At 30.4% G+C, this 12,629-nt stretch overlaps 2 protein-coding genes across 6 annotated transcripts in view; one reads left to right on the forward strand and one right to left on the reverse strand.

The window, feature by feature from the left end:
* Caf1-55 (chromatin assembly factor 1 p55 subunit) overlaps nucleotides 1–7,576 on the reverse strand; it is a 45,307-nt gene extending 37,731 nt beyond the window's left edge. The window contains exons 1-2 of the mRNA XM_035366847.2: nucleotides 7,447–7,576; nucleotides 87–216 (exon numbers count right to left, since the gene is read on the reverse strand). Of these exons, the coding sequence (XP_035222738.1) occupies nucleotides 87–216; nucleotides 7,447–7,465 (149 nt within the window). The 5' untranslated portion in view covers nucleotides 7,466–7,576. The remainder of the gene's footprint in view (nucleotides 1–86; nucleotides 217–7,446) is intronic.
* Nucleotides 7,577–7,705: 129 nt separating this feature from the next.
* Nucleotides 7,706–12,629, forward strand: part of Reps (RALBP1 associated Eps domain containing) — a 116,755-nt gene continuing 111,831 nt past the window's right edge. For all 5 annotated transcript variants that reach the window (XM_085811789.1, XM_085811791.1, XM_085811790.1 and 2 more), the window contains exon 1: nucleotides 7,706–7,862. The gene's annotated coding sequence lies outside the window, so the exon portion shown is untranslated. The remainder of the gene's footprint in view (nucleotides 7,863–12,629) is intronic.

Genomic DNA, 12,629 nt, shown 5'->3' on the forward strand with positions numbered 1-12,629 from the left:
TACCAAATTCATCTATCTCAACTAAAAGCAGAAAAAAATATTAATAAGTAATAACAGAAAAATTTGACAATAAAAAGCATCTTTACTTTGTAACATCAGGTAGCCACTGAGCTGTTAAACTCGGCCATTCCAAAGCATGAGTCATTACCAAGTCGTACAGAAATGGAGTATTTTTTTTCCATATCTTATATTCTTCATTAATAACACGTTCTTCCACTGCAAACAATAAAATTTTAATACTATATACGATTTCTGCTATTTAAAAATTTAAAACAAATTTTCATCACTCAGTAATTTTGCCTTAGTAAGCTACAACAGAAATTTAGAGTAAAAGCTATTATTTATGTCAAAATTGCATGCCAATAGGCCACATCTAACTAGAACATGGTACAATGTTGACTTTTCATTAAGATAAATTATTTCTAAAAACGGTCATCATATACAATATATTAGAATCACGCATAAATGTTATTTGCTAAATACCACATAAATAATCTTCCTATAGACTATCTCATATTCCAATAGTAAAATACACTGACTACCAATAAGTATCCACCTGTGATAGAAAAGAAAAACTAACTTTATTCAAAATCAATAGTTGGTAGAGCCTCCACAAGAGGTAATTACAGCATGGACTCTCTGGGGCATACTTTCCACAAGTCTTTATATGACAGCTAGTGATATTTTCTTCCACTCGGCTTGGAGAAGACATAGAAGTTCCTTCACCGATTTTGCACGGGTAGTGCATCCCTGAATTCGGCGATGCAACTCGTCCCAGAGGCTCTCGATAGGGTTCAGGTCTGGACTCTGGGCAGGCCAGTCCATTCGATGAAATCCATTGGCACAATACCAAGCCTTCATTAATGTCCAAACATGACAACTGGCATTGTCGTCCTGAAAGTAACAGGGGTCCAACCCGTAAAACTGCCACAACGTAGGAAGCACATTGTCATCCAAAATAGTGCAGTAGGCATCGGAGTTGAGCTTATCATGAATGGGGACCAAAGGTCCCTGCCCATACCAGGAGAAACACCCCCAGACCATAATTGCACCTCCGCCGAACCTGACTGTTGGCAGAATGCATTTTGGCAGGAGACGTTCTCCAGGTAGACGCCAGACCCAGACCCTGCCATCCGAACGGTAAAGGGTGAACTTTGATTCGTCACTCCAAAGAACCCGTTTCCACTGATCTACGGTCCAATTTCGATATGCTTTGCACCACATTAACCGAGCAGCGCGGTTGGACTTTGTGATCAAAGGCTTATGGGCAGCAGCACGACCATGAAAACCAAGCAGATGTTCTTACTTACGGATGGTATTCATTGAAACAATACTCCCGGATGCCTGTTGAAACTCCTCGCAGATAAGGGCCATCCGTTGGGTGCGGTTCTTCCGAATTTCTCTGGACAGCATTCGTCGGTCTCTATCTCCCAGTTTCATTGGATTGCTGACTCGGGGCACATTACAACAATCACCGCTCACCTTCCACTTCTTAATCACATAGGCCACTGTCAATTTTGGGTACTTCAGATCGCTAGATATGTCCCTTAAGGATCGACCACATTTGCGATACCTGATAATTATACCTTTCTCGAAATCAGAGAGCTCCGAAGTGTGAGGCATCTTGCATGCGACTAAAGCCGATGCTGTTTCCTACACGATATATAACGGCGGAGTCCGTGACGTACCTTAGGACCGCAGATATCATCATTTGCATAGGTGTCCAAATACTTATTGGTAGTCAGTGTATATCTTAGGAAATCACCTCAAAACTAGAAAATTTTCCTGATAAAAATCAACATGATAAAAGCAAAATTCTCCTGAGATGTGCTTAAATGCACTTTTCTTTAAAAGTAGTAGAATTGGGTGCCCTTTCGATTAGCGACAATTTTTTTTTTTAATTTTGGTGATGAAATCTCACTTCTTGTTACCAGGATAATTTTAGCTTTGTTTCAGCTTCCTTGTTTTATTTTAATGAAAATAGACTGATGTGTACATGGACAAATTTAAGGCAGTGCGCAATGCCTAGTTTGTGCAATTCTAGGATTTTTTTAAGTGAAAACAGATTGATGTGTACATGGACACAGTGTTTGTGCAATTCTTTGACTTCTTAATATTTTTGTTTTGTGTAGCGGCCACCTTGAAATCGTGCCTTCCTGGCGCCGAACTTGGCCTCAAAAAAGAATCGCCAAGAAACAAGGGGCACCCAATTGTAAACTTTTATCAAAAAAAAAAATAAATAAAAAATAAAATGATAACTTTTAAACCACAGACAGATTTTTTTTTAAACAATTGACTTTATCTGCCACTTTTTTCTCACAGTATAATCTAATTATGTCTAAAATTTCTGTTTTAAGCCTTTAAAGGGCAAGTTTGTAAATTGTTTAACCTCCTAAAAATGCTAATTTTTTGGTTTGGCATCTTTTTAGCCAGTGGAAGTTTATCAGCAAGGTAAAATCAGGAAAATTGTGCAATTTGAGTCCAAATATTCCCCCCCCCCACAGAAGTGGAAAATGAAGTAGGTTGCAAGTAAATAAACACTGTCCACTTAGCCAAGACCTCACAACTTTGCCCGCCTTATTTTGGTGTCAGCTTTTTCTTACGTCACATGTTTTTAACTGGATGAAATTTTTCCACCGTTTGCCAAATTAGCATACTAATTAATAGCACTAACTTCCACAAAACAGACTACTTAATGTTTTTTTTTTTCATTCGATCATATTTTAAATGAAATTACTCAGCATACAATACAATTTATTTTGATTTGATCGTGTTTAAGAACTAAGTACTGAAATAAACTTGAATTAGAAAGACTAAAAATGCTTTTCTTTGTAATTCTGATTTTTTTTAAAAATCCAAACAAATTAAATTAAGGAAAACTAAAGGATAAATAACTCCCCTCCTTAATAAGTATTTAAAGTAATTAGTTTATTCAGCTAGACTGATATTTCTGTCTTCGACACACAATTTAAAAAAATGGTAAGACGATAAAGATTTCAAATTTTATCCTTCAAAGACGGTACTTTCATTTTAATTTAAATTAAATTCCATCCACATCCAACCAGAACATGGTACAATGTTGACTTTTTCATTAAGGTAAATTATTTCTAAAAATAGTCATCATATACAATATATTAGAATCACGCATAAATGTTATTTGCTAAATATCACATAAAGAATCTTCCTACAGACTATCTCTAAAATTTAATTTAAATTTAAATTAAATTTTATAGCAGAAAACATGTTTCACTGATCTGTGTTATGACTTCTAATTGTTATTTAAAAAGTAAATGAATCAACAAGCTTAACACGTATGGCAAATAGCTGCATTCTGACCTTTTAATTCAAACTCATATATGATATTTCAGCGTTAGGCACAGAAATTGCAATCAGCATTGATGAACAGTTAAAGCTTTAAAGGCACTGAAAATTGTTTTTAAAAAAGGGGATTTCTAAAACTAAACTTTGGAAGATTGAATCGAACTAATTTATCTCGGGGAAAAAAGAAATTATATAAGAAATGTGAGTGTACACACACACACAAAAAAAAAAAAAAAAAAAAAGGTTTTATGCAAAGCATTCCAATAAAATGAGAAATAATAAGAATTCAAAAGACTGAGTAGTAAATTTAATAAACATATGCTTCTAAGGGATAAGATAGACTTAGCTTTTTTGTACATTTTGCAAAAGCAATGTTTCCAAAACTGTATTTCAATTTATTAAAATTTTCATTATTTCAGAAAATGCAAAGCTCTCGAATTAGCTGGTTGCATAGTTTTCTCCACGTGTAACATGAATGGAAGCCAGTTTATCTTAAAAGGTCTCCCATTAAGGCATCCTTTATTTAGACAAATAGTGCTTCGCCATAAGCTGTTAAACTGAAAATACAATTCACTGATAAGTTTTGATCATTAATTGTTGTGGTATGGTTAGAAATTTTATAATTCATAAAAACTTCCTCCAGCAAACTGGGGAGTCACACGCGGCTCGCTTTGTAATAAGCAGTTTTATTTATGAAGAATATAATTAAAATTTAACGAAAATATCTTTATGCTAAGACGCTTCTTTATATGTATTAATAACTTAATTTTTTATAACATTATGTGTATAATTATTTCAAAATGCGTACAGCCCGTTAAATTGTCAAAGTAATAAATGAAAGAAAATTTTGTTTCTAGACTAGAGAAATTGTTTTTAGAATAGATATTAACTATCTTAAACATAAAAGACATATGATGGGAATATATCTTACCAATATATCTTATTGAACAACATAATAGATGAATATGGTTACAGACTGCAGTGGGGAAACTGTATCTGACAATCGAATTTTTTGTACGTTATTCAACTGATTTAGAGTTAGGTGTTGCTAACCTTGCGCGTTTTGGTCATCATGTAGTTCTATGGGGAAAATTAAATGATAGATTTTTATGCAAACCTGTGCTAAACTGATAGCATTTTACACATATTTTCAGTAAGTAATTTGAAATTTCTCTTCACTGTATCCTGCCTATGTTCCCTTTTTTATTCTTTCTCTAAAACTGTTTATGGATTGAGAGTAGAAAAGAATTTTGCTGTTCTAATTTTCAGAACACAACAAAATTCTTAATTTGAGTTAAAAAGCTATTTTTGCTACTATAAAGATTATATCATCAATTTTTTAATTCTGGTTACTCTGTTTAAAATCAATTCTCAATTATGCAGTTATAAAAAAATAAAAACCAGAATTCATAAAAAAGATTTTCTAACCGAATAAAATGTTTTCGGTACGCAGCAGAAAATTTTAAAAATCATACAGCATGGAAACGTACTTCTCTCAATACAGAATAAAAGCAATGATTTATTTTTGCTGTGATTGCTTATGCAGCAATGATTTTTTTAAACACAGCAGCATTAAGCCTTTGACGCGTGGTTGTCGCGCCTTGAAACCATCAATTTTCAAATTTTTTTCTCCTCTTTCTTCAGAAATTTTTGAGTGAAAATCAATTGCTTACTGATCTTTTACCTCTAAATAACACAAAATGACTACATAATCATACATGTTTTAGGTCTTAGTACTTCAAATCGGATGCCTTTTAAAATTCGTTTTCCACGAGACAAAATAACTTCCTTTTATTAATATAAATAACTTTCAATTTCAAAAGTTATTCATCGCACATCACGAGTTCTATCATAAACACTAAAAAATAGCAGTAATTAAACTGCATATATAAAAAACACCCTTTATATGTATGGCATCTGCTTTGTGGTTTCAGGGCGCAACCACTGCCCCACTAGAGCATTGTGTCACTATGCTCTAGAGGCTCGGTGGTCACGCCTTGAAACCACTGCTCTTCAAGATAGCGTTTCCTTGCTTCTCAAATCGGGATGTTCATTTTTACCCGGATATAGATAAGGGGTTTTGAAATCACAGAGTTATTTTATTACTAAACAATACATGCAACTGCCCAGTAAAAAGGTCTTTCTTTTCCAGAGACTTTTCTCTGACCTCAACACACTTGCTTCCCAAGCTGGTGTTGCGATTTTATAAATTATTTCCTGTGGTTTAAATTTAATGTAAATTTACTTTGCTGTAATTAAAAATAGAAATCGTGTAAAGTTTTATTTAAATTAAAAATATTTTCTGAATATTTTGGAAAAAAATATTGAGTAAAAAAAAAAAAAAAAACATGCCCTTTACTTCGTGAAAACAAAATGGTGTCCAAAACAAAACTAGCAGGTTGCTGTAGCAGGGTTGGTCCCCAAAAAATTGCCAAGTTACCATAATCCAAAGATTAACCAAACGGATTTCCATATTTAGGAAAACATGAGGTTAATCTTCGGATTATGGTAACTTAGCGATTTTTTGGCGACCAACTCTGCTACAGCAACCCTCTATTTTTTTTCGCTGGCATTTTGTCTTTACGAAGTAAAAACATGTTTCTTTTCTTTTTATTTACTCAACACTTTTCTAACAATCTGCTAGCCGAATTACACTTATGCTAGAAATTTTATGGAACAAAACTGCTTAATCATGACAAATATTAACTGCAAATTTGGGAAAAAGTGCAAAATCGCAAACTCCTTGCTGCGTTTTTCAAAATCGCACATACACAGTAACCATGTACATATCGACTTATTTTTACTTAAAAAAAAATCCCAGAATTGCACAAAAATGGCATTGCGCACACTCTTGACTTTCCATCTAAACTGCTATTTTCTCATAAAATACGAAAATTTGCACGAAAATGCAGGAAAATTTTGTGAATCTTTAAACTCAGTAAAAAGCACATATATGAAATTACCTGATCGCGAAAAAGCATATAGTATATAACCCTATCCAAGGATGAACATTTCCAAGTATAATATTAATAAAATATCCAAAAACTTTTACCTCTAAATTATCTATTATAAACGCCACCAACGAATTCATAACAAAACATTAAAAATGGTTACAAATACTTAGTGTCAAATATGTAAATTATTTCCATGCACGTTTACTTCCACTCAAACGTATACTAAATTGCTACAAACATATAATTCACAAAATAACTATCATTTAATTAAAATATAATTAAACCATGTACACGTCGACTTATTTTTACTTAAAAAAAACATCAGAATTGCACAAAAATGGTATTTCGCACACTCTTCACTATATCCATGTACACTGCTTTTTCTCATAAATTAGAAAAATTTCACGAATATGCATGAAAATTTTGTGAATCTTTAAATTCGGTAAAAAGGACATATATGAAATTACCTGATCGTGAAAAAGTATATACCCTTTCCAAGGATGAACATTTGCAGTTAAAAATCTTAATCATATTAAATTCAATAACTACGTTTCTCTAGCCACTTAATGTTAATATCTCTACTAAAGGCGAAGAATATATAAAGTCATTTATATAACAAAAATACAACCCTCAAAACAAAGTGGTTGTCTTTTATTAGTGATCCAGTACAATAAACAGAACATCAGACATTCTAAATTACACTTTGCTTATGATCCCATATTTTATTCCAAACAACAAGACTTACAGAGTAGGCAACAAAAATGATACTAAGCTATGTTCTCACTTCACTAGCATCAATAACATCTGCGTAAAATCAAGTAAATAAATAAACTAATGCAAAATTCACAAAAAGCTTTTGCTAATACAAGGTCTCGGTCAATCTTCTAAGACAACCTCTTTTGACTAATTTCACATTAATATATATCTTTTTTATAGAGATCAGTAAAGCACTGACGACTTATCGCAGAAAAAGATAAAAGAAATGAGTTAATTCATAATACTGCTTGTCACAGAAGAAAATCGTACAAAGCAAAACTAACGAAGATTAAACCTTAACCCTAAGAAATACACAAAATAAAAACATAAAAGGATAATTTTATACTCGATTCCATTTAGTAACATGTTCATATTAACGAAAGATTTTTCGAATGACATTAAATTATATACAAACCGGCATCTTTATCTGCCATTTTTCTAAAAATATTATGAAAAATGCAGCATTAACAAAATATCTTCTCCAATTCAATCGTACAACTTTGGCGCTCACATAGAGGGCGTTGTTGTCTTCTAATATATCCCGCACCTAATTAAAAATTATATATTACTTTAAATATATTAGAAAGTTTTTTACTTTTTTATATATTTGTCCGTAATTAATCTTCAAAACTGAAACATTTTGTTGCTGATATAAAAATGATATCAAAACTAATATAGAATGACGTCACATACAACAAAATATGGCAGATACTGTACAGTAATTTGCGTTTTTAGATGTTTTTGATTTTATTTCTCGAAGTGACTATCGTGCCGTAGAAAGGGAATATTTGTTGATACATCAACGATGCTATTGATGTCTTTATATGTTTGGTAAGTCATTTTAGCTTTTATTTATATTGTTTTTTACAATATATTCTTTGAAATTTAATATTTAGCAGAATGTACGGCACAAGAACACACGAAGTTTTTCGTGATGTTTTCTCCTGATCATCAAAGACTGTGCATGTTATCCATATGCAAAACGAAATTTTTCCCCCATTTCTAAGTAAGACGATAGATCTTTTGGGCACTTTATTTTTTTTTAAATGACTTCCTTTTTTATTTTCTGTAGCCGTTAATGTCATCAAATTTGACATATCATGGAATTTAGTATTGATGCAAATCTTTATTCACTTGAAGAAAACAAAACTCAATACGTGCATTAAACATGTTAGTAAATTTATGTGAAGTTTTACTTATGTATGTTGACCAATGTTATGTCATAGAGTTTTTAATTTTTATCTATATTCCTATGCACTTTGTGATGCATCAAAGTATGAAACATTTGAATGTTGAGAGAGACTTTCCTTTTAGGTTTTTGGCTTTCAAGTTTGTTTTTAATTGTAGATGTTACAAATGTACTTTCAATTGGTAGTTTCACTGTATTTAACAGTGAACATATTGAAAAACAAATATAATGCAGAATGTAAGAGAAGTTATACTATGAATCTTCATTCATAATATAACATATGTATAGATAATAAATGAAATATGATATTACATAAATTCTGCTAATAAATCTAATTTAAAAGAAGCTACCATACACTAGAAAGGAAGCATAAACTAGCGTGTATCAGGCTTAGTATGAAAAATGTTGAAATATGCAAAACATTTCTTTTTAGTTAAGATAAATAATTTTTTCCTTATTTCTTTATGTACTTTGAAATAAATATTCTTTGATGCCACGAGAACCCAAAATGTAAATTTTTAGCTTGGTAGTAAACAAATATTATCCTGTTGAAATATTTTTAAAAAAATTTCATATTTTCTAATAGCAGTGCAATTTGAAACCTTTTTCAAGGAAGCATATTTCTTCTTTCTTTTTAATATTGAGCTGAAAATTTGGCCCTCTTGTTTCCATACTGCATCATTAAATTTATAAAATGTACCTTACTATGAGAAATATATTTATAAATAAGAAAAAGCAGTTACAAATGAGAAATGAAATGCTGATATGGATTAAAATGGAAATATTTTAGACAATTGATAAAAATATATTATTCCAGTATTTTGTGTATATCTTAATATGCTGAATTTATGCAGTATGCTGATTATGAATTCATGTAGATTTCATTTTCTTAATAATGTTCCTATAGTAATATTATTATATTTTCTTCAAACATTTTAACAGTGATATACAAATATAATTTAGGAAATTAAAAATTCTATGTCAAATCTATTCCAGTTTTATGAAATCAAAAATGCTATGATCTTCATAGTTAATGATTATATTTACTTTGCAGCATAACAGTATTACCATTTTCAAAATATTGAGTTTTTGATTTAATGCTTATAAAAGAAATTCTAGTATATTTAATGTTGAGTTTAAAAAATGGCAAATAAGTTAAATTTGCTTTTTCTGAAAGGTATCTTTGTATTCATAACTTAAAAGTTAGTGTAGTACAAGGAGAACATAAGGACTAGTATAACTTCTTACTTATCTGGAAATATACCTTTTGGAATGGTAAATACTGTTCTTAGTTGAGAGTTATTAAGCTTACCGAATTTTTAAATTCTGGTGTGCAATTCTCTGATTTAGGTTATTCTGTGTTAATGAAATGTTGTACTTCTAGGATAAAGAAATTAAAAGTTTTTAATATTTTAGATGAAATAAAATTCTTGTAATTAAGAGACTTTTGACAATTTTTGATTCAGTGCAGTTGAAGAGAATGTAGATAGTGGAATGGAGATAACAGTAATTAATTAGCAGATTTTTTTTTTTAAATCTTGATAATTAAAATTGTGTTCTTGTAAAGAAATCTTTACTGTTTGACGTGCTTAGATTTGAAAACATAAGTTTAATGGCTAAACATTGTAAATGGTAAAAAGTGGTCACGCAATTTGATCTTTTATATTTTGTTCCTTAAATTTTTATTAAAGGTGAGATTTTTCAGTATTACAAGAGTATTTTAAATGGAATAAAAAAAAAATCGGAAACTCTGCAGAAATTACTACTGTTTTTATCTTATATATAAGATTATAGTTATCTTTATGATAGCATTTCTCAAAGTTATTTAATTATTGTAACTTAATGTTTTTATTACATTTAAGAATTTCAAAGTGGGAAGTAGTAATGTATTTTATGACTTTTATGGAATTATGCATTTTAGAAATCATTTACAGCTATGTTTCTAGTGTAGTGGAAATGTTGAAATATAACCAATATCATTTTTCATCTTTATTTTGTGAACCAATTAATTAATAGTAATATTCATAATAATATTTAGTTTTAAGTATATCTGTGTTAAGGAATTCTGTTATATGGTTGTTCATCTTTTACGTTATTTAACCTCATTTAATGATTTATAACTCGATAAAATTTTCTGAAAAGATAACTGTCATGAATAAAAGCAGCTTTTTCTTTTGTGTTTCCTTTTAATGTTTAATATTATTGATATATAGTTAAAGGGTTTTTATCTTCTATAAAAAATTAAAACTAAACATATGTTATATACGGAAAACTATCCTTGATAACATGAATGGTTAAGTATATCCTATTGCATCAATGATAATTTAGAGATAACGCTTTAGATTAAAAATCCCAGGTTTTCTATTGTTGATTATTTTTAAACAAGATGCATCAGTGGTTAATTAACAAATAATACTAAGATTAACAGATAAGATTAAGGGGTTTTTTTATTCTTGATTATTTTCAACAGGATTTGAAGCTTTTCGTGTTATCAGTCATATTAGATGAAATGAGAGATAAGTTGAGTATCTTATATTAGAAAAGCCGGTTTCAGTCTTTTATTCCAAACACATTTTTTTTTTTTTTTCATTTGTAAGGAATAGTGAAATGCTAATGTAAACTTTTCATAATTGTTAATGTGCCAAAGTTGGATTAAAAGCATCCTTTGCTCACTAACACATTTGAAGATGTCCTGAGTGCAAATATGCACAAAAGGTACTTAGGTATTATTGTAACCATCTTAGAAAAACTTGCCATATTTTTCGAATGGATCAGACTGGTAATCTTGTACATGCAGTTTTTCAGTTTTAACTAGCAATGTCATCATTTGCATATGCATTCCATTTATTGCATTCTATGTTCCAGCAGTTTTTATAGACAAATGTTGATATTGTCTTTAATTCAGTTTTAAAATATGCATATTTGAGATTTGCCTGCAATGGAAGAATTTGTCATAAAATTTGTACAGGAGTACGATAATTTGCGCAAAATCACTAATGTAGGAGTTGTATCTGTATGACAGTGTGACAAAATTTGCACTTGCATGTGATACATATTTTTACCCTTGAGTATTTATGTATGTAATTTTTAAAAACAAACACAATATTTAAAAATTAAATTTTTTAAAAAAATCTGAGTACACTAAACTTACACTCATTACAGTCACGGAAATAAAGCTTTATGTTTGCCACAAGAAAAGTAGGTTTATTGATTTTCAAGATAAATACCCAAGGGTAAAAATATGTATAATAACATGTATGCTTGCTGTAAATATATATGTACTTTTATTTTGCAATTATAAGTCTTCATACTTTTTCTACTGTGAAAGGTTGCCAAACTGCATCAAGGTGATTGGAATAAAACATAAGTTACTGCACAAAATAGCTGCCTTTACTTTGTGCAGGTAACAGGAGTTGATGGTATGTACATAGTATCACATAAGCATTTAAGTAATAGTGAAGAATTAGTTATTGAGAATCTGGGATAAGAAATTCGTGGTACTTATTAGTAACGTTACCACCTCGGCAAAATTTGGGGATTTTTTACAGATGAAAATATAGGTTACTTATCGGATGCAGACTGGTGGTTTTCATGCCCCCCCCCTTTTTTTTAGAAAGGTTCTTAAACTATATAGTATGTCGATAAACATTATCAACGTATAAAAAGGAAACATACTTTAGCACTTTAAAATACAAATTTTAATTATTAGAAAAGAATTTTGTTGTACATTGAAACACTTACATTCTTATTTAAATCTTTCTGTTTTTTTTTTTTTTTTTTTTTTTTTTTTTTACTCTTATGAAGTACGCAGTGATCTGTTTTTACTTAAGAAAGAATCGAAGAACTGCGAAGACTCAGCTTTATGCAAATCTTAGCAGCATTGGCTATCTACAAAACGCATTTCCTTGTTGTTCCTTTTAGAAACTTTTCAGAAAAATTCTGTGTTCGTGCAGAAATTTTACTGCAGTTTCTTCCATTGCTGAGAAATTTCTCAAGCTCATATTTAAGGTAAAACATTTATCAGCCTCTCAGCATCAGAGACATAAATTTCCATATAGAAGTGCGACTTTCGTATTCATGAAAATTTCTGCTAGCTTTTAATGTATCCAATTTTGGGTTGTATGTATATTGGAAGAAAAGGAATCAAGATACAAAACGGGGTTTTTTTTATTATAATCAAGACGATACCATTTATTCATGACATTTTAAGGAACTTCGAAATTTTAGGGTTGCACTGTCACACTGGGTTAAAATAACATTGGAACTAGCAATACAACAAAACAGAACACGCATAAAAATGATCGCGTTGCTTGATTGAAGGATTGTTATGAGCAGGGTTGTCAGAGTTTACCATATTTTGAAAATTTGTAAACTTCTACTAAGGTGGTTGCGTTAATACATAAGTACCA

The sequence above is a fragment of the Stegodyphus dumicola genome, chromosome 2, assembly GCF_044657685.1.
Source record: "Stegodyphus dumicola isolate Sdum_Otavi_A_Nest chromosome 2, ASM4465768v1".
Taxonomy (NCBI): domain Eukaryota; kingdom Metazoa; phylum Arthropoda; class Arachnida; order Araneae; family Eresidae; genus Stegodyphus; species Stegodyphus dumicola.